The following is a 22,568-nucleotide window of genomic DNA, read 5'->3' as shown; positions in this document are numbered from 1 at the left end:
GGGGAAGGTGCGAGGATGGAGCAGAACAAAGTAATTGTCGTCGGACCATCTTGTGCTGGAATGCAATTAAGAACAATACATAAAATAAATTATACCTAATATTATCACTTAGTTAGCAAAATGTTTTAGGTAAAAATTAAAACGGCGTCTCTTTTTCATTAATAGCGTTTTATTTTATTTTATTTTTTATTGAAAGAGCACCTCATCTCTTATAAAATGACACAAATATTTTCAGACATACTTTGTACTTCAGACATGAACATTTCCATCAATATTCCAACTTAAATCGGATTATAATATTGTAGTAGCTATGCTTTATAACTGCTATAATATGTATGTTGAGTAAATTTTAAGAGATTATAATTTTTTACTCTGATTGAATTATGAGACTCACAATGTATCAAATAGAAGATCTCTGAACGAGGTTCGATTTAATATATTATGTATCGGTTCAACCTAAATCAAAAGATATGACTTTTTAAAGTTATAATTTATAATTATAGCAGCTACAATTTTATAACTGTTATAATATGTATATTGGATAAATTTTGAGAGATCATAACTTTTGACTCGGATTGAAACATGAGACGTATAATATTTCAAATCAAATATTTTTAAACGAGTTTCGATTTGATATATTGTGTGTCTTATAGTTCAACCCGAATAAAAAGTTATGATCTCTTAAAGTTGAACTTGTAATTATAACAGCTGCTACAACCAGCTACGATTTCGTAGCTACTATAATGTGTGTTCTGGATAAATTTTGAAATGTCATAACTTATGACTACGATTGAACAATGTGATGCACAATATATTAAATCAAAGATCTCTTAATGAGCTTTGATTTGATATATTGTGTGTTTCGTGGTTCAATCCGAATCAAAAGTTATAACATCTTAAAATTGAACTTATAGTTATTATAGCTACAGTTTCATTACTGCTACAACCAAGTCACCACTTAGTTGTAGCAGCTACAGTTTTATAACTGCTATTGGATAAATTTTGAGAGAGCATAATTTGTAACTCAGGTTGAACTATAGAACGCATAATATATCAAATCAAAAATCTTTGAACGAGTTTCGATTTAATATATTGTAGATCCTATGATTCAACTTGACTCAAAAGTTATGATATCTTAAAGTCAAATTTGTAGTTATATCAACTATGATTTCATAGTTATTACAACTATCGGTGTCCCATGTGGAGTTAACCATGATTTTGATGTAAAAGTCAACTATGTTAAGTTATGTCTTGCGACTTTAATGTTTTATGTCTAAGTGTGCAGAGACTTAGAAAAACACAAGGAATCGAGTAAAAGATGCAACAAACAAAAAGGATTGTATGGGAAGCAAGTCGACGAGTTTGATGGATCACAAGGACGAGAAATTGCGAAATAATACTTTGATGGAGTGAGAAGGACATGTGCTGTGCATATGAGGGAAGAAAAGACGGGAAGATGTCTGCTCTAGGAGAATGACGGAGTTGAGTTCAGATGAGCTCAATTCTGGATGTCCATACTATAGTTTGTAGGATCACGATCCTATACAGAATCGATTTAGGATTAGAATCGAATCGATCGGAATTGGATCATAGAATCATATGATTCTATCAAAAATTATTTAAATTTAATTTAGTATTTATCTGGATGATCAAATTCATCCATGAATACTAAATCAATTTGATATATCATTAAAATTTATTTTAAATCAATTAAATTAATAATAATATTATTAATGGTAATAATAAGTTGAAAATATATATAATAAATACATATAATTTATTTATAATTTTTAAAATATAAAATAATTTATATATATATTAATAGGATAATTATATTAGTGTCTGATAAAATCTTTTTAAACTATTACATTTACGTTAGAAGTTTTTTGAATTAATTAATTAATTAAAAATTTAAAATCACTGACTATGTCATCTCCTCTCTTCTCTTTCCACTTGTGTATAGAGTTCTCGGGCTATGGTGTCATGATAAAGTATTCAGATTATCATTCAGGTATTCATAGTTCGAATCCCAACTACGACGTATTTGCAGGAATTTTTCCTCCAAATGGGAGGCATAATCAAAGGATGTTGGGTTTCTGGGCTGGCCGTCGCGTGCGCTTCCCGATTTACCCTGGAGACCGATGGAAAAGGGTCGGGCTGGTGCCCCCAGAGATAGTCAATGAGGCTAACTGGGATTATCATTTTTTGTCCTCGGGGCCATGGTGCCGCGGTAGGACATCCAGGTTGTCACCCAGGCACCCGCGATTCAAACCCCAGATAGGCATATTTGCAGGAATTTTCCTCCAAATTGAGGGCGTAACCAAAGGATGCTGAGCTTCTGGGATGGCCGCCGCGTGCGCTTCCCGATTTATCCTGGTGACCAGTGGAAAAAATTCGTGGGGCGGGACCAGTCACTCCCAGAGATAGTCAATGAAGCTAACTAGGATTATCATTTTTTTTTTGCACCTGTGTAGTGAGGCATTCTCGCTCACCCGGGCTCACCATCGTTGCTCCCCTCGGCTTCACCCCACAGTCTCTCATACATGTCGTCGTCGATGCCTATCGCCGGCGATGCCTTCCCCTCTTCATCCAAGCGCTCGCCGAGGCCGCTCCCCTCACCCGTGACGTTGCTGGTTGACGCCTTCCACTCTGCAAGCCACCAGCGTTGTCTTCTCGCATCCCCTCCACTGTCGCTGCCCGTTGAGACACTGATGAAGATGCCTTTTTTCAATGTCACATCTATATCGTTTGTATAATAAAATTGGGATGATTCTATTGATACTGTACGATTCCGGCTATTCTATTTCTATCCCACTACAAAACAAATCCTAGATCGATCCGAATCGATTTCTTACTTTTGGATCGTAGGATCGTATGATCGTATGATCCTACAATTTGGATCGTGACTTTCCAAACCATGATCCAGACCATCAGTCATTCAATGATAAGTGAAAAATCGTCAACATGGTAGTTGACCATTCCAAGTGCCCTGAATGACCCAAGGCTCCCTAGATCTAAGCGCCACTAAATAATCAAGGCACCCCGAGTCCTTTAAAGTCGTTGCGAAGCGGATAATAGAAGTGTCCACATCAGCGGAACTCGAGGCACCTCCAGTGTGTTGCATCGTGTTAGGTCGACTAGAGAGGATGAATAGCCTACAATTAAAATTAATAATTTCGAGCTAACTTACTTTAGTAGGGACACAATATTAGTTAAACAAAATAACTATTTAAAAACATAAAGTAAGAGACTCAGAAATTATTTAGTTATAACCTAGGTGGTTGTTAATTTAAAGCAGATGAGAAGCTCTAAAAATCTCTTTTGTTGAAGGTGGAGAAATCTATTACACTCTTTGATAGCTCAAAAAGTTAATAAGAATTGAATACAGAAGTTGTTGAATTATATTCCTAGCTCTAGAGGGTTTTTTATAACCTCAAGAAAAATATTATCATTACTTGGAGGCGCCTCCAAGATCATCTAGGGCACCTCCAACGTGGATAAAGTTTTATCCACATTCTAACGGTCAGCAAACGACTCTGACTGTCTGGAGGCACCTTCAATGTCATTGGAGCCGCTCCGCGCCTTTGCTTGAGGCGCCTCCGAGCTTATTCAAGGTGCCTTCGCACCTTTCCATCTGAGGTGCCTTTATGCCTTTCCTAAATGGCTCGACTAGCAGCCTTCGAGGGGCCTTCAATCACAAGGGAGGCGCCTCGGGTCTTCGAGATTAACGCGCCTCCAATGGCATTGAAGGCGCTTCCGCGCCTCAACTTAAGGATGCCTTTCATGAAGGCGTGAGGGCGTCATCCATTTTCCTTGAGGGTGTCTTTCACCGTCAACTTGAACAGTTAACCTTCAAGAAAGGTTAACTTTTCCTCACTCTTTCTTTTAGGTGATGCTCTGACCATCCGAAGTTGAGCTTATCGGAACCCTACTCTGACCTTCTCCTCCAGCAAGCTTCATCCTAGGCTTCTCATTCCTTGAACATCACGCACATACTTCTCGTCCACCGGTGTACTCTTCTGTAGCTTCTCTTCTCTCGGATGCACCAGACCCATCGACTTCATTTTCGTGTCATCCTTCTTACTAGTTGCGTCTTCTGCTCGACTTCTTGTATCCCTAAGCTCCTGCATACTCAAACACAATGCATCAAATACAACAAGACATAACTTAACTTGGTTGACAACATCAAAACCAAACTGTGGTACTTACACAGTGAACTCCAAGTGCCTCCAATGCTGACATATCAAAGGAAGATCATTGAGATATAGATAATGACTCAGCTGATTAGAGACGCCCCAGATACGCCACGTCAGAAAACAGTCACTTCGAGCACAGTGACTATAAATAGGCCTTGACGCTCGAGGTTTAAAGATAACATAGTCGGTATTTTAATTTCTAAGAATTGTACTTTCAAATCTCGCTCTTAAACGTTGTAAAGGGCTATTCTACTTTTGACTTGCTCGAAAAATGAGATATTAGTGCATTTCCATTGTCTTAGATTAGCAATTATCTACTTACAAACCAAGTAATTTCATTATCTCTTTTATATGTTATTTTATTTTGGCTCAGTGTCTCCTTGCTACGTTAGTTAGCAAGAGATAAATTAAATTTCACTTGCAGAGCTATTCACCCCTCTAGTCGTTTCATCCTATCTAACAACAATGTGATCCGATTTAAACAAAAATATAGATAGGAGTGTGTGTCAAAAACATACAATATGTCAAAGGATAGTTTACAAGGGATGGGGCGTCATAAAAAATTAAAATGGGATGCCCCATGTGCCCATTTAATTTTTGCCCATTTACTACATGTTATTTTATTAAAAAAAGCTAATATCAAATTTACGCAACATGTTAGAGTGTTAAGTTACGAAGAATGACATCGGTTAATATTTAGTTATGTTGGAGTGTCAAGTCCTAATTAACACACATATATCTTTGTTTATCAAATATTAATGTAAATATCATTCAATCCAGTGACCAGAATCAATACTTAGGCTCCACTAATTAGCAAATATGATTCTGCAGGATCCTAAAAACTACATAAACGAAAATATATAGGCAAATTTTAAAAAAGCCTTCTTTTTTATTAGAATAGTTAAAAATAGTCCTTTTATAAATCGAAGAAGCATTTTATTGCACTTTCTTTCATTTTTTTCTTAAAAATATCTTTATTTTTATAAGCATAGTTCTACAACATGAACATTTTAATTTTAGTAGGCACTAATAATACTATCTTATATTTCCTATAAATTATAGTTGTTTAACATATATATATACTTTATTTTTTATCCATACTAGTAAATATTATATTTTATCATTTATGAATCGTAATTGTTATATCTGGTCAATATTAACTATAGTAGTTACCGTTCATATTTGTTGTAATTATATTTAAATTATATTTTTATATTATAGTAGTTATGATAGTAGTTGCTTCAATAATACTGAAAATAAAGATATTTTCAAAAATAAAAATGGAGTGAGACTAGCGTAGTAATATTTTTATGATAAATAAAAAAAGAACATATTATAATTGGTGCGAGTTAGAATGGGCCTTACTTTGATCGCTTCGTCTTAATTACATGTTCATCATTTGAATACACAGTGAAAAATTTGAATCAAACTTGATACCACATGCATAATATTATTGATTTTACTTGATTCACCACCTCCCAAGATAACTATATCTAAGGCTTAGTACTAACGTACTACCACCACTATCCTTTTCCTTGGATACCTTCCGGAGGTGAAGAAATCTTTTGTAAGTTGTTCTTGCAACACACACCAGCAATATAACTAAATACAAAAATACAAATGAAATTAAAGTAAAACAAACTTTACAAATGAAAATTTTACTTTAGATGCTTCTTTATCCCTTTGGATTGTCTTTTGATGGTAGGAAAAGTAGTAGTACTTTGTCTCCAACTTCTCAAGAACTAACATCTTTGATCTTCCTCAAAACCCTTTGTTAGTTTATTATAGTGTTGATGTCGGACTAATTTTCACCTATTATTCGACTGATCTTACTCATTAGTCGATTGAACTACTATATATTAGAATGTTGTTTTGACCTGTCAACTCAACCGCCCTATCCATCTCAACATCAATCAATTGTTCAATACCATCCGTCAATTGTTGCCTAACTAGTCAAGTTTTGAATTCTCTGGTTACTTGAACAATGACATCAGTCAACTAATACTTTATCATTCGACTGATCGTAATCATTCGAGTTTTGAAGCTTTTGTACACTACTACAGTGTCCATTAGTCGACTATACTGTAGTAAAATATTATTCACAATTACCGCGCAACACTATAGCAATCCTATTTTTGAAGTATTACATTACATCCATCAATCAATCAATGCACTTTATCAATCAACTAATACTTCTATTTTAGTTTTATCAAAGTCGAATTCTTGTCTCTTCCAGTATCCAATTGACTTCAACCTACCAAAACTTCCTTTGCTCGATATCCTATTAATCTTGACATGTTGAGACTTTTCGTTGCCTAGCATCTGATCAATCATGATCTGCTGAGACTTCATGGTTATTTGACATCCACTGAATATTCTTGACCTATTAGGACTTAACGTCTCATTCCAACTCCTTGTTTGATTTCTAACCGCCAATTATCCAGTCAACCATTATTCACTTGCACTTTCTTCTTGTGTCAACTCTATGTTGTAATTCCGATAGCCAAGTGTCCAATCACTCATGCCCATTTGGACTTTTCATTTGTCAACTCCTTATTGGATTTCCGATAATCAAGTGTCCAGTCAATTGTGATCCACTATAACTTTCCATTTAGTACCAACTCCATGTTGTACTTCTGACCGCCAAGTGTTCGGTCGACCATGACCCACTTAGACTTCTCATATCTTATCGAGTATCCGGACAACTTTAACCTATTAAATTTTCTTTCAACCAACTTAACATATTAATCAACTATTTTTGACGATTCAATCAACTAACATATTTATGAAACATTAAAATCTAACTCAAAAACTTTGATTAGTTGTCGATTGCCAAAAGTGTTAAGATTTAAAATGTTTTATTTATTGAAAGTTTAAGTCATTCTTAGTTTGTCCAAGTCTTTAGGTGTTAGCCATTCTTAATTTGTCCGAGTCTTTAGATATCTAGCTATTTGATTCTTATCTGTTGATCCTACTATATAGGAGATAGAGTTTGAAAAGTTCCTATGTAAAGCTTATTTATAGGCTCGATTTCTTCATCAACGTGCAGAGCTTTTCCATTTCCAATACATCTCTTTTGCTTTTCCTTGCCAATACATCTCTTTTGCTTTTTCCTTGCCATTGTATCAGTGGTATCTGAGTCAAAAAGAAGCAGGAGCTTTCATCTTGTAGCAACAAGACTCAATGACATCTGACAATTTTATGCAACCTGTGATTCACGTTTTGATGGCCACTATGGCCATTGGAGTATGTTAATAGAGAATTTTCTAAGATCAAAAGAATATTGGCCAATCGTTGAATTTGAAATTCAAGCACCAACAACAGATGCAGTCTTGACTGATGTCCAGAAATAGATTTGGAAGGGAGAAACCTCAAAGACTTGAAGGCAAAAAATTACCTTTTCCAAGCAATTGATCGTCACATCTTGGAAACAATTATTAGCAAAACAACTTCCAAAGATATTTGGGATTCCATGAAGAAGAAATATCAAGGCTCTGCTAGAGTGAAGCGTGCACAACTTCAAGCTTTGAGAAGAGATTTTGAGACTCTGCAAATGAAGGATGGAGAATCTGTCACTAGTTACTGTGCCAGGACTATGGAGATCAGCAACGAAATGTGATTTCATGGTGAGAAGATGGGAGATGTCACCATTGTGGAGAAGATATTGCGTTCCTTGACACCAAAGTTTGATTATGTTGTGTGTTCCATTGAAGAATCTAAAGACAGATGCATTTTCTCTTGATGAACTACAAAACTCCTTGCTGGTCCATGAACAGAAGAGGAACCGAAGTTCAACTTCAGAGGAGTGAGCTTTAAAGACTTCTATCTCTACTCATTTCTCAAACTCTAGAGGAAGGGGTAGAGGTAGAGGTAGAGGTAGAGGAAGGGGAGATCGAGGTAACAGCAGGTATTTCGAAGCCAATGATGGTCATTTTCGACAAGATCAACATTTTGACAAATCAAAGGTAGAGTGTTTTAGATGTCATAAATTTGGACACTATCGTTCTGAATGTTATACTAAGCTACCTGAAGACAAAGAAAAGGAAGCGCAAACGAATTTTGTCAAAAAGCAAGAAGTGGAAACTTTGTTAATGACTGTTCAAGCTAATTAGGAACCTGAGTCTGATGTTTGGTATGTGAATACGGGCTGCAGTAACCACATGTGTGGAAGTAAGTTTTATTTTTCTTATTTAAATGAAGGCTTTCATTCTGATAAGAACCAAGAATGGTTCTGTAGAAACAATTTCTAATGTCGTTTACATTCCTAACTTGAAAAGTAATATGTTAAGTGCTGGTCAATTACAAGAAAAGGTTTATGTAATCACTATTCAAAAGGTTGTTTGTGAGATTTATGATCTCACTAGAGGAACCATTATTGTTGTACTAATGAACTCAAACAGGTTGTTTTCATTGAAGATTATAAGTGTGCAATCTTGTTTGGTGGCTGAAGTAAAAGAGCCTTCTTGGTTGTGACATTTTCATTATGGTCACTTGAGTTTTGGCGGATTGAAGATCCTCCAGCGGAAAAATATGGTGACAAGTCTTCCTCAAATTAGTATTCCTTCCTAAATTTGTGAAGAATGTGTTGTTGGCAAACAACATCGTTCTCAATTTCCTCAAGGGAAGTCATTACGAGCAAAAGATGTTTTGGAGCTAATTCATTCTGATATATGCGGCTTGATAACACCATGTTCTAATGGAGGTAAAAGATATTTAATTACCTTCATTGATGATTATACTTGAAAAACTTGGGTTTATTTTTTACAAGAAAAATCAGAAGCATTTTGTGCATTTCAAAGCTTCAAGACTCGTGTAGAAAATGAAACAGGAAACACCATTAAGACCCTCCAAACAGATCGTGGTGGAGAATATTACTCAAACAAATTTGAAGTTTTTTGTGAAGTTCATGGCATTTGAAGAGAGCTGACAACTGCTTTTACACCCCCAATAAAATGGTATATCAAAGAGGAAAAACAGAACTATCCTCAATATGGTGGGAAGCTTGTTGACAAAAGGGAGAATTCCAAAAACTTTTTGGCCTGAAGCAGTAAATTGGAGTATTCATATCTTGAACAGAAGTCCTACACTTTCTATTCCAATATGACACCAGAGGAAGCTTGGAGTGGAAGGAAATCAATCGTAGATCATTTTAAAATTTTTAGCTGCATTGCTTATGCACATATCCGAGATGAGAAAAGGAAGAAACTTGATGATAAGGGGAAAAAGTGTGTCTTTCTTGGTGTTAGTGAAGTATCCAAAGCATATAAATTATTTAATCCATAAACCAAGAAGATTGTGACCAGTCGAGATGTTGTCTTTGATGAGGAAAACTATTGGGATTGGAATATACAACAACCTACTCAAGCTCTTTTTGACAATAATTATGAAAGAAAGCCAACATCAGTCGTCTCTACGCCTGAAAATATCCAAAGCATATAAATTATTTAATCGACAAACCAAGAAGATTGTGACTAACCGAGATGTTGTCTTTGATGAGGAAAACTATTGGGATTGGAATATGCAGCAACCTACTCAAACTCTTTTTGACAATGATTCTAAAAGAAAGCCAACAGCAGCAGTCTCTACGCCTGAAAATTCATCAGAAGATAGTTCAACCTGTTGAAATTTTCCCAACAACTATTGAAATTTTACCAACAATAGCAGAAGCTACTAATACAACAATTCAATATCTTCGTCGGATTTGAAGAAGGCCTGCATGGATGGAAGACTATGAGCTAACAGAAATTGAAGATCTAATCACTCATTTTACCTTATTTTCATATTGTGATCCTACAACTTTTAAAAATGTCGTCAAAGATGCAAAATAGTGTAAGGCGATGAATGATGAAATTGAAGTCAATGAAAGAAATGATACTTGGGAGTTGACTGATCTTCCGAAATGGCACAAAACCATTGGTGTAAAATGGGTCTTCAAAACAAAGCTAAAAGAAAATGGTGAAGTTGACAAATATAAGGCGCGTTTAGTAGCTAAGGGATATAAGCAAGAATATGGAATCGATTATACAGAAGTTTTTGCTCCCGTTGCAAGACATGACACAATCAAATTGGTGATCACATTAGCGGCACATAACTCATGGTCTATTTACTAGCTAGATGTCAAATCGACGTTCTTGAATGGAAACTTAGAGGAACAGGTATTTGTTGAACATCCCCTTGGTCATATTAAGATCGGAAATGAGCATAAAGTATATAGATTAAAGAAAGTCCTTTATGGATTAAAATAAGCTCCACGAGCTTGGTATAGTCGCATTGAGGCATATTTTCTTAAAGAAGGCTTTCACAAATCTCCATATGAACACACACTTTTTGTTAAAATTGGAGAAAAAGGAAAATTGCTCATTGTCCGCTTATATGTAGATGATCTTATATTTATTGGAACTGATGATATCATGTTTAAAGAATTCAAGAAATCTATGATGGTTGAATTTGAAATGTCTTATCTTGGTATGATGCATTATATAAGTAGTGCAATCAACTAATGGAATCTTTATTTCTCAAAAGAAGTATGTGCGAGAAATTTTAGATAAGTTTCAAATGAAGGATTGCAATCTTGTAAGCACTGCAACTAAGTTTGGCTTGAAACTAAACAACGATCATGAAGGGAAGAAGGTGGATAGTACAATTTACAAACAAATTGTTGGTAGTTTAATGTATGTAACTGCGACAAGGCCAGACATAATGTATTCTGTGAGTTTAATAAGCAGATATATGAAAAATCCAACAGAAATACATTTGTTAGCTGCCAAGAGAATCCTTCGTTACTTACAAGAAACTAAAGTTTTTGGGTTATTCTTCAAGAAGGGTGAAAAGTTAGAGTTATTCGGATTTACTGACAGTGATTATGTAGGAGATCAAGATGATAGAAGAAGCGCTTCAAGGTATGTTTTTATGTTGGGCACAGGGGTCATATCATGGTCTTTTAAGAAGCAACCAATTGTCTCCTTGTCAACTACAGAAGCTGAATTTATTGCTGCAATAACTTGTGCTTGTCAAGCTATCTGAGTGAGAAGAATTCTTGAAGAGCTTCAATTCAAACAAGTTGAAGCTACTACAGTTTTTTATGACAACGACTCAACAATCAAACTCTCTAAAAATCCTATGCTACATGGCAGAAGAAAACATATTGATGTGAAGTATTATTTTTTAAGAGATCTCAACAATGATAGAACAATCAAACTGGTTTATTGTCGAAGTGAAGATCAAGTTACAAATATACAGACCAAGTCACTCAAGTTGGCTACATTTGTAAAGTTGTGTGGTCTACTTGGAGTTTGTTCACGCACTGCTACTTTTCTTTTAAACTGACTTCTTCATATTTCAGTCTAAGAGAGAGTGTTAAGATTTAAAATATTTTATTTATTGAAAGTTTTAGTCATTCTTACTTTATTCAAGTCTTTAGGTGTTAGTCATTCTTAATTTGTCCGAATCTTTAAATATCTAACTATTTAATTCTTATATATTGATTCTACTATATAGGAGATAAAATTTAAAAAGTTACTATGTAAAAACCTATTTATAAGCTCGATTTCTTTATCAACGTGCAGACTTTTTTCATTTTCAATACATCTTTTTTATTTTTCCTTATCAATACATCTCTTTTAGTTTTTTCCTTGCCATTATATAAAAAGAACCCTCTTTCAAGAATTTCAATAAAAAAAATTGCTTTTTAATTTTTCCCCCCAAAAATATATATAATTAATACCTTTCACGTGTAGTTTCACGTGAGAAGCCAACCAAATTCATAATTTAAACCTTCAACGTGCATCATTAATTTTTTTTTTCCAGAGAACATGTTATTGTAACACCACCATGTCCTTTTAAATTCCCACTCCCTTTTTTTTTTAAGAAAAAAAAAAACAGAAGAGATCAGAACTACATATGCATCGGATCCATAACCATCGTGTGCATTCAATTGCAATTCTCCATTAAAAAAACACAGAGACATTGTTTTTGTTTTCGTACTGCATTATTAATACATTTAATTACTAGGGAATAGCACATTATGGTTACTCTTCCTTCAACTTTTGACTGCATCAATTCATTTCCTCTCTCACCACATTCACATACGATCAATCTGTAATAACTCACCTTACAAAGATGTTTACCTTATAGTTAAAAGCATACAGATACAGACCTAGAACGTATAAGACTTGTTTTTTCCCCCACAAATTTTGGCTATATATAAACTATCAAGAACATATTCCCACATTTACTTTCTTATACTTCATATATAGCAGTAATTAATGTGCTCTCCAAAGTGTTTCCTGGTTCACTAACTGCACTTGCTGTTGCTGTGCGCAATCCAAACCTCCTGATGAAGCAACACCAGGGAAGCTCAACCTCAAGCTGTTTCCGAGTAGACCGCCGCCTTGCGCCGCGAAAGAGTTCAGATCGGCTTCCGGTTGCGGTGCTAATGCTGATACAATTGCAGGGTTTGGGGTGAACTCCAGCCCTGTTGCTCCCCATGGAAGTGAAGGCTGCAGCCCACCATTGGCCTGGCTAGCCATGACCCAGCTCAAGTACGCGTTCACGTCCACTTTGTTGTGCACGTTGATCGGATCATAACCCGTTTGCAATTGCACAGTAGGGTTGGAGCTCGACGAGCTGACGAGGTCCTGCAAAACCGAGACATCGACTTCTCCGAGCTCGTTTATCGACATGGCACTGCTGTAGGGAGAGCCGAGCAATGCCGGGGAGTCTGGCTGTGGATTCTTCGCCATGTTGTTCTTCTTGAAAACCCTACACACGACCCACTCCTCCTGTTCAATAATAGGCCAGAGGACTACAAGTGTCTTTAAATTGACATCAAACAAGTGCAAGACTACTGTTCCATTGATTAGGTTAGGGTTATATACCTTCATTGGTCTGTACAAGGGCAAATTGGTTTGGAGTCTGTACTCATGCATCACCCAACTTGTCTTCTCGCCCTTGGGAGCCCTCCCCTTGTAAAACACTAGAGTTTTCTTCATGCCGACTAGGGTCCCTCCGTTTTGGTAGATCTCCTTGTCTTTGCCTGTGGTCTTCCAGTAGCCGGCCGCGGTGGCTCGGTTGGTTCGGAATCCGGTCGGGTACTTTCGGTCCTTGATGCTGAAGAAATACCACTCTTTCACTCCCATGCTTGCCTTCCCTACATGATGATAACTCCATGCAAGTAAGTAATTTTGTCTTCGGAAGAATATACAACATGCTTAGTATATATATACGTGCCTGGCAAGTCCCAAGGCTCGGATTTGTTGAGATCGACATCGGCAATGGCTCGCGTGATGAAGCCGAACTCAGTCACCTTCCTTATTAGATAGTAGGTGATGAGTTCTTCGTCGGTCGGGTGGAATCGAAACCCCGGAGGAAGATCCTCCATTGCACCACCCACCTTGATGAACTGAGACTAATGAGTGATCGTGAGATCAAGAGCTAGCATGCATTTATGCATGAGAACTTAATTAGGGTTTTAGTCATGGCAAGGGAGCTAGCGAGCATATATGGAGAAGCTGAATGCTGCTAAATCCTAACAACTTTGGGAAAAAGATGGTGAGGTTGAATTTGATGACAAGTTTGGGTTGATGAAATCTACAATTAAGGCAGTATGATATTGACATGAGATAGTTGGAGGCCTTGTTGGGGTGTGTAATTAATTGGAGAGGTGTGAGAGTGATCACTTGGTGTACTGTGTGATTAAGTTATTTGCCTCTTTCCTGCCAACCCTAACCATTTCAACCAACCACATGTATAAATGTTAGGGAGAATGATCAGGACTTTGCTTTCTAGTATGATATATATCATGTGTGCATTTCTCTACTGTGATCATGTTTTGTTGAGAATTGATGTAGGAATTTAATGGAGTGGCATCCTTGCTCTTAGCACAGTGGGACACAGCTATTAATCTTTAACTTTTTGCCTTGGTGATGCTCTACTTAACTTGTGGGATTTAAGAAAATATATATATATATATATATATATATATATATATATATTGAAAATTAAACAAGTAATCAACACAAAACAAGAAACATATATATTTTATAAACCTTAAGCTTTATTATTTTTTTCATCACAATTTCTAGTATAAACATCAACTAATCCAAGCGATGCTCGAACTTAATTAACTACATAGAGTAACTTATCATCGTATTAGTAGAATTATCATGGGTATTAACTTTGCTCACGAAAAGTCTCACCTCGAGCAATAATAGCAAACACAAGATGATTTTAAACATCAATGTGATTTGATCGGATGTGATTTGACTAAGTCAGGATCGAGAGGTCAATTGATTTGAGCATCCAACGAATCATTCAGTTTGGGCTTGCAAGTGGCTAGCCTGCTCGGCTCGACCAATCTAATTCATATTTTTACACTAGAATAGTATAGTTTTTTTTTACTTTAAAAAAATTTAAACAAATCCTCCTAACATGATTTTATATTATTTTTATTATAAAAAGTATATTTCAAAATAGTATAAATCTAAATTAAAACTTAATTATTAAGATGATAGTACTTAAAGATATAGTCAATAGATATAATCACCTAGTGATTGATTCACTTAAAAGATAGGGTGTATTTCTTAAGTCAATTCTTACATAGGTTTGGTGTAGTGGTAAGAGACCATATAAAAGTATCATGCTTCCTGAATTTATTAAATGGACGGAATGTGAAATCAGACCCTCTATCCTAGAATTAGTCTGATTGTAAGATCTGAATGTCTGATAATAAAAAAAAACAAAAAAATCTCACTCTCTATGGATGAATTTTTTTTTTATGAGAAGAAAAAATTTGCTCATTATTACAAGTTATGCTAATAATTTAGTAAAAGCGAGTTTCTTGATTATACTTGATGGTTTTAATCATATCATTTTGATAAGAAAATCATAAGAGAGTTTTGTTTTAGAAGTTTATTATTTTTGAAAGATTTTAATAAAAGGTCTATAAAATCTTCTCAGTGGTACACGGTGATGAGTAAATCATATCATTTTGATAAGAAAATCATATGAGACCTATTTTAGAAAATTATTATTTTTGAGAAATGGATCATCAATAAGATTTTAATAAAAGGTCTATTGAAATCTTCTCAGTGGGGCATGGTGATGAGTGACTGCCTCCTAATGCAATTGTGAGATCTTCAGCTAGATAATTAAGTCAATCCGCAAACTCAGACTATCAATTTAAAACATTCAGGACAGGCAAAGCATACTCTTAGCATCAGGCAAATTAAAAGCATGATTAACAAAACAAAGTTTCATGCTTAATGTTTAGTTCAAAAAGAAAAGATACACAAACTTTAGTCTCTATAAAGCCACAACTAAACTAGACCTTCGAAGAGATAAAAGGAGCAGCTTGCCGCAACGACGAACACCAGAGCAATTTCAGATAGTTATCTAGCCGAGGTGAAAAACCAAACTTATTATTATCTTTGAATTTAGCGCCATCATATCCTTTCTTGACCTATCTCCTTTGTTGGTAAAATTTGGTTAAACTCCATGTTGTTCTAAGAGGATTGGAGAGAACTGAACAACACCTGAAATTTCTCCCAATTGATGTTCTCCCAGTTGATTAACTCGGCATTCGGTGAAAGAGTGAAAAAGAGTCCAATTCCCAACACAAGCACCAAAACACTACCCTTCATGCAGCCAAAATTACGTGTTAACTTCATCAAAATTGTCTTGCAGTACTTGTCAGCTTCTTTGATGGATGCTACTTGGCTGGGGTCTGTGTTTCTTGACAGGGCATCTTCATTCTTTGATAGAGAAAATAAGAAGAAAAAGATTCTGATCAACAACTAAATTTTCAAAAACACTGTGCAACTAAACCTGACCACATCCAGATACAAGTGTAACAAATAAGTAAATTTATCATATCATGCACACGATAGATGCCAAGGATGGAAATCCAAAAACCGTGAGCTTCTAATGACTGAATTTGGACAAGAAAATTAGAAATATTTGATAGTAGCTACACTTACTTTAGCCCTCAAATGCTTAAGTGTTACTTTGAGAGTGTCGGGGGAAATTTTGGCCGAGTAATTTCGCCACTCAGTGGAGAGTTTCCGAAGAACAATAATTGTTGCATCAACATTCTCTAAATAGAGTTTTTCCTTCATGATACAACAGTTAAAGCAGTTAGAAAGGTTTACAAAATAATAAAAGCTATAAATAGCACGTTTGAATAACAACTCACCCACTGTTTATAGCACTCAGCATTCTGAGTCAAACACCAGATGAACAAATCCGTAGCTTCCTTTGTTAGCTCGGAATTATCTGTATATAAGTTCCATGTTAAAGTACAGTCATACTATGAAAACATCAGCCTAGGACACATAATAATGCAACATGTCAATTATACTTTCTTGAATCGCTTGGATGGCAAAAGGCAAAAGCTGTTGTGATGCTTGCTTTGTGGTTTTGGTACCAGAACCAGTAAGAGCCAACTCTTTTAGAGTAGGATAAAACGTCTCAAATCTTTCAGTTGCCTGCAGAAAGATATATTAGGAACTCATCGTAAAATTTTATGCTATATGGAGATCTTCCATGGAAATAGGCAAACCTTGACTCGAGCTGTAGAAGCAGGAAAAGTCGCCCGCATGAGTAGATCAAGTACAGCAGGTGGTACTATGCGTTCCCCCTTCCGAACAGCACCATTTAACAGAATAGTTCGAGCTTTCGGTCCAGAGAGAATCCTGAAATAAAGCCAGAAAGTAGCTTTTGACTAAAGCAATAAATAGAAACAAAAGGATAAGAGTATCAGCATTGCCTCATGGCACACCTTTCGAGCAATTGCAGCACCAAGTCCCTAGACTGTGGGTTCACATTTGATTTTCCACAAACTACAGGAAATAGGAAATGCGACCAGATGTACATGCCGACAATCAGATCTCCTTGAGAAGCCTATCACAAGAAGACATATCCTCAGCTTAACTGCAGTGGTCGTGGTGGATGGTAGCTTCCTCTTAGATGAGCAAGCAATCCTGGAGCTAACAACTTACCTGGGCAGTGATCCAGATGACAATGGGTAGTTTTTCTTGTCCTTGATATGCTGGATCGTCTCTTAGTTTGGGCAAAAGATTTATAAGTATGTCAGGCTTCCGTCTCAAGGTCATTGCTAGCACAACAAATATAGCAGCCTGCAGGTTTCATTGCACATCATAATGTTTAATTAAAGCTATAACATCATGGCCATTGCAAGAATTCAGTCGAAGTCACAATAGCAACATATAAAAATATACAATTCAGTTGAAAACTCTGGAAAAAAATCAGGAAAGTTAAATGCAAGTGGCAATTAACACTCCCAGTATGGCATGCAGTTTTACTTTTATCTCATGATTGAACAAAAACTATTATGCCTTACTGTTAAAAGCTAGTGCATAAAAGATACAGAATCATGATTCTCCATACCAGTTGCTAATTAAAACTATGTAAACTCCGAAGGCAAACTTGCATATATGTCCCTACAAACAAACACTATGTTTCCATATTCACCACCCCAAATTTTAGTTTTGAAATATACCATTGTCAAACTTAAAATCTTGCATATATGCCATTAGAGAGTTCTTTAGTATGGAAATAGTAATAAAACGATTCAAACTAACAATTTCCTCCTTTAATTTTTTAACATGTATGAATTGGCTTTCAATTCAATCAATTATCAATATTTTAATTATTTTTTCTACGACATGTTTTATATATTTGATAGCATTCCAATATTTTTGGATGTAGATATCAGAAAAATATACACATTTAGAAGGAAATAAAGAAACACATGAGAGAGGTGCAATCTGCTCAACAAAAGCAAGAATACTACACAATTATACAACAAGATAGTTCTAATAACCACATCCTTAAGTAAGATGCTGCAAGAGAATCACATGTTCTGATAGCCAAAATATTCATATTGCATTCCCTTCCCATTAAGAAACTTTTATCAGTAAGAACAAAATAGTTGTCATAAAATCTATACAAAATTTTTGTCCCTTAACGACCAGCCAAACACCAAACTACCAAACAAAGTTATAAGTCACATTAGTATTATTATTAAGAAATATTATAGGATTATGAAAAATCTTGGTAAAATGACACTTTATTTTATTGTCAACGAAAAATATGTCAGGCAACATTGTTAAGTTAGATGTAGGCAACATGACTAATGAAGTACAACATCAAAACACTGAACACGATCATTCATATAAAGATATAGTATCTGTACTCATTTTTTGCCTCAACCAAAACAATCCATGTATTTACTACTATATATTCAAGTAACTTCAATTATGATGTGACTCTTCTCAAGCATCCTAGCAGACAAAGCTCACAATTTTTCTTAGCGTGAGATAAGTACACGCCAAGAATTTGATCATCTCTCAATATGATGACCAGCTTTACTACCTACCCCCTTAGCTCTCATATAGAAAATTGGTGCTCTGGCTGAGAGACCAAATTCAAAGTTGATTACATATAATAGTCACACTTAGAAACTCATTTAATGAGATTGGCAATCCATGTAGGTGGGACATAAGCTGGTTAGTTCATAAATAAGTAGTGTACTCATGGATCATCTATTTTGTGGACCATCACATCCATCCATGTTCTGCCAGCATATGTATGGAACAAGAGGAAAGAAGAAGGAAAAATGTAGCTGAATATTACCAGAGCCTTTGGTGTAGTTGGCTGAACGGATTTTTTTGAGCCCTTAACTGCAGGTAGCTGACTCGCCAAGTCAGAAAGGATGCCATCAAGGCACCATAAAACAAAATCAGTCAAAGCTTCAGGGGATTTCAGTGCAAGCCAATCAACTGAAATCTTGTAAACAGATTCAGGTATATGGCTTAAAGGAACCTGTGCCAAAGTAATGGAATTAAATTAGATGTCAACTGACTGAAAAGTTATGAATTATAATGGCAAAACATCATGATCAAATACTAACATTTGAAGACAGTTCGAAAAAAAGTATCGGGCAGGATAATATCTCATCCGTCATAGGCTTTAACGTACCAACACAAAAATAAAATAAAATAAAATAAAAGATCTAATGAAAATGGAGTTTACACTAAGACTATGCCATCATTACCAAGACAAGAATAGAGAAAAAGGAAGATGAGTCAGAAATGGAATAGAAAGGAGATCAAACTGGGTTATAAGCACAGAATCAGAAATATTGTTTATAGATTCTAGTCCCATGTTTGAATTATCAAATAATTTGGGAACAGCATATACTTTTGTGACGCTTTCAACCGCATTCATTATCATTTAAAAAACAAAATGCAACAAGCTGGCCTCAAAATTTGATGGTTCTCCAACCAAAGACATGTAAACATTGCTGTGCTACATCCTTTCAAATTGATAGGATTAGTTCTCCCTTCGGACCATGTTGTAACAATGTTTATCAAATTGAACCTAATTCTAGGCTTGAAGGAAACATTGGAAAATTCTATTGATAAATGAGGCAGGAGAAATGGGACATCATGATGTGGAGCCACTAATGTCTAAGCCTCACATATTGCCTACAAGATAAGTTTTTGATCTAAGTTGTACCATTTGACTGAATGATAACTTACTGGAAAAGGATATAACCTGGTAAGAAAAAAATTGATAAATGTGGCACATCATGATGCAAAGCCACTAAGATCTAAGCTTTATGTATTTCCTATAAAATTAGCTTTGAATTGAGTCGTGCTAGAGGTTTGCTGAATGATGACTAATTGGAAAAGGAAGCTGGTAAAAAAAAGATCAAGTTTACCTATGATATCACAAGTCTGGCTATGGTTTTACAACCACTTCGTGGTCAATTTGGATACGAACTGAATAGTTAAGTTACCATTAATAAGCCTTCCTAATAGACTAAAAACAATAGTAGAAGCAATAGGACAGTGACCAAGGGGAAATAATTGAGAAAACAGATCTCAATCTTTAATCTTAATGATTTCAATTTATAGCCAATAATCAAATCTCCCAAAAGATGAAGCTACTATGAAAAGAATCAATTTACATATTTTGGTCTAATGAGTTAGAATGATGCTTAAAAATTCAACCAGTTGGATCTGACCTTTGACAAGTGTATCAAATTTAATGCCTAAGATACTTTCTGCATCTCGTTTTACATTTTCCTGCGTATCAAGCTTGAGAACAGGAAATAAGAGCCAACCAACTCATTAAAGTTAGTGATAGAAAACAGACATGGGTTTGCACAAAAGGCCACTTAGGGTATAAAATAAGGGAAGAACAGGTTGGAAGGTCAGAGTTGATTAGTTAGAGATTTGGCTCTGGTGGTTCTCTTTTATTTAAACAAAAATAAATAGGTTCCTGGGAAAAGGTTTTTCTCCCTTAAATACCTGTGCATCCTACTTGTGGGAGGTTCATATAAAAATAAACTTCTCAAGTTTTATAAAAACAATGTCAAGATAAAAATTAACAAATTTCAATACTGTTAAGAGTATTTGTTGATATGATAATTGCATACACAGATCCCCGTAGATAAATTCATGCATTACCGATCACAATAATAGATACAAGTCTATTTAGGAGAAATTAATCATGAAGCAAGTAAAACTGCAACAAAACCGCAAAACAATGGAAGCTTTAAAGTTCCATTTCAAGAATTGTAAAGTCAGTCAATCAGTGTTCTTTTCTAATAGCACCTAGAAAGTGCAGAACAAAGTCAGTCATTGCATGTGATCATCAGCAACAGAATTTGAGAATGTGAACCAAGCTAATGGCATTCTCTATTTTCTGGAAATGTGTCAGGTAATGAATTGTCCTGACCATAATATAAACCAAAATATTCTGGTTTTCCATCTAAATAAAACAAAACCAATTACCAGAACACCAAACAAATCTTTTGTACGGATTGATAGGATAGCTGAAAAGGAAAATTGATAGGTGGCAGAACAAACTTACATCAATGATTTTCTCCACAGGTGATTCTTTGAAGATCTTGAACCAAGGGAATTGCGATGCATTAACAGAAGCAAATGAACGTGCGAAAAAATCCGCAAATCTCATCAGTTGAATATCCTGCTGCGATTCGTAAGTTGTCTGAAAAGACAAAGAAGGTCAAAAGGATTTTTTTTTTTTACTTTCCTCCTTTCCAAAACATAATAAAGATTCGACCTTTAGTTAATTTGTTTAAAAGAAAACAGACCGTCAAAAATTATCAAGATTCCAAAATTTGCACAGATCTAGTTCTCACCGAAATCTCGGCGAGAAACGTAGCAAGATCGGTGGCATCGATCTTGGCGGCAGCCTCATCGACCGTGACCTTAGGCTTCTTAACCTTCTTCGGCTTCTCCTTCTTCGGCGCAGGCGCACTGTTCTCCTGGGATTTGGCGGCTCCTTCGTCATCGTCGTCCTCCTCCGAGGAGGCCAGCGCAGGCCTCGATCTGGGCAAATCAACGGCCTCGGCAGCGGCCGCCGCGGCCTCGATGGCGTGACGCCGCTCGCGGGCCTTCTGCTCGACGGAGTCAAAGACGTGGGAGCGATCGGGGAGACCGTTGGCGAGGCTGGGGCGATCGGGGTCAGCCTGGGGTTGAGGCTTGCGCTTGCGCTTGGAGTAAGTGACTTTCTGCCATCCGTGGCTCGCGACGGCGCCGCCTCCGTCGTGAAGGAGGAGCGAGGAATCGAGGGTGTCTTCCATGGGCAGAGAGCTACAACGGAAAAATGGGCGATGGCCGATGGACCTGAGGTTATTTATATATAGCAAGAGGAAGAGAGACAGAGAAAAGAGGAAAAGAAAAGTGAGGCCCTCCGCTTCCTCTTCGACCGGGCCCTTCTAATTGGAGCCGACGCGGGCGCCGTAGACCGCGTGCGAAGGGAACGGGCAGGGATTATGAGCTTATTTCTGCCTTGTAAAATAAAACAAAATAAAATCTGATTATAAAGAACCAAACGCCCCCTTATTTCTGCCTTGTAAAATAAAACAAAATAAAATCTGATTATTTTTTTTAAACAAAATCCAAACCTTTATTTTATCCTATTCTTTATATAATTGCAGATATATTTTACTAATCTATCGGATTAGGATGAAATTTGCGGGTCCCACTTGGTCTTGTTGATATATATAGCACTAATCTAATTGTTAAAAATCGTATTTATTATTATAATGCCTAATTTTATAAAGTGATTAATTATTGAAATAATAATGTTTTAATATATTGCTATTACTATTATTATTATTATTATTTTAAAAAGCCTTTAAAACTTGTTAACGGTTAGAAGTAATAAATTGGATCCGACAAGTCATATTAATTGGTGGATGGATCTGATAACTAGTATTTAAAGCCCCTTTTACAAGTTAAAAATTAAATATTTTTTTTTATTCATTCTTAGTAAGTCACCCTCATCCTGACATATATTTATTTATATTTATATAAA

The 22,568-nt window shown here is 35.8% G+C and overlaps 2 protein-coding genes across 2 annotated transcripts; both read right to left on the bottom strand.

Annotated features, from left to right (window-relative positions):
• Positions 1-12,177: 12,177 nt before the first annotated feature.
• On the bottom strand, positions 12,178-13,663 carry LOC121968030 (NAC domain-containing protein 100-like). The gene is made up of 3 exons (XM_042518551.1): positions 13,425-13,663; positions 13,073-13,344; positions 12,178-12,976 (listed from the first exon to the last, which is right to left on the bottom strand). The coding sequence occupies exons 1-3, from the start codon at positions 13,573-13,575 to the stop codon at positions 12,458-12,460; spliced, it is 942 nt and encodes a 313-aa protein (XP_042374485.1). The 5' UTR covers positions 13,576-13,663; the 3' UTR covers positions 12,178-12,457.
• A 1,680-nt stretch (positions 13,664-15,343) lies between these two features.
• On the bottom strand, positions 15,344-21,970 carry LOC122055608. Its single transcript, XM_042617118.1, has 10 exons — positions 21,388-21,970; positions 21,096-21,233; positions 18,849-19,037; positions 17,192-17,329; positions 16,972-17,093; positions 16,753-16,885; positions 16,552-16,678; positions 16,387-16,466; positions 16,172-16,303; positions 15,344-15,946 (listed from the first exon to the last, which is right to left on the bottom strand). Exons 1-10 carry the CDS (start codon positions 21,829-21,831, stop codon positions 15,698-15,700), a joined length of 1,752 nt encoding a protein of 583 aa, XP_042473052.1. The 5' UTR covers positions 21,832-21,970; the 3' UTR covers positions 15,344-15,697.
• Positions 21,971-22,568: the final 598 nt, after the last annotated feature.

The sequence above is a fragment of the Zingiber officinale genome, chromosome 3B (genome assembly GCF_018446385.1).
Source record: "Zingiber officinale cultivar Zhangliang chromosome 3B, Zo_v1.1, whole genome shotgun sequence".
Lineage (NCBI taxonomy): Eukaryota > Viridiplantae > Streptophyta > Magnoliopsida > Zingiberales > Zingiberaceae > Zingiber > Zingiber officinale.
This window is presented reverse-complemented; position numbering and strand designations above follow the sequence as displayed.

Bases quoted from the DNA above. Each gene is read 5' to 3' on its own strand.
- LOC121968030 (XM_042518551.1), bottom strand. From the start codon at position 13,575: ATGGAGGATCTTCCTCCGGGGTTTCGATTCCACCCGACCGACGAAGAA. The intron at 13,345-13,424 runs GCACGTATATAT...ATCATCATGTAG, and splicing joins CGAGCCTTGGGACTTGCCAG to GGAAGGCAAGCATGGGAGTG. The intron at 12,977-13,072 runs GTATATAACCCT...ATTATTGAACAG, and splicing joins CCTTGTACAGACCAATGAAG to GAGGAGTGGGTCGTGTGTAG.
- LOC122055608 (XM_042617118.1), bottom strand. From the start codon at position 21,831: ATGGAAGACACCCTCGATTCCTCGCTCCTCCTTCACGACGGAGGCGGC. The intron at 17,094-17,191 runs GTAAGTTGTTAG...TTCTTGTGATAG, and splicing joins TCATCTGGATCACTGCCCAG to GCTTCTCAAGGAGATCTGAT. The intron at 16,679-16,752 runs GTTTGCCTATTT...ATCTTTCTGCAG, and splicing joins CTTCTACAGCTCGAGTCAAG to GCAACTGAAAGATTTGAGAC.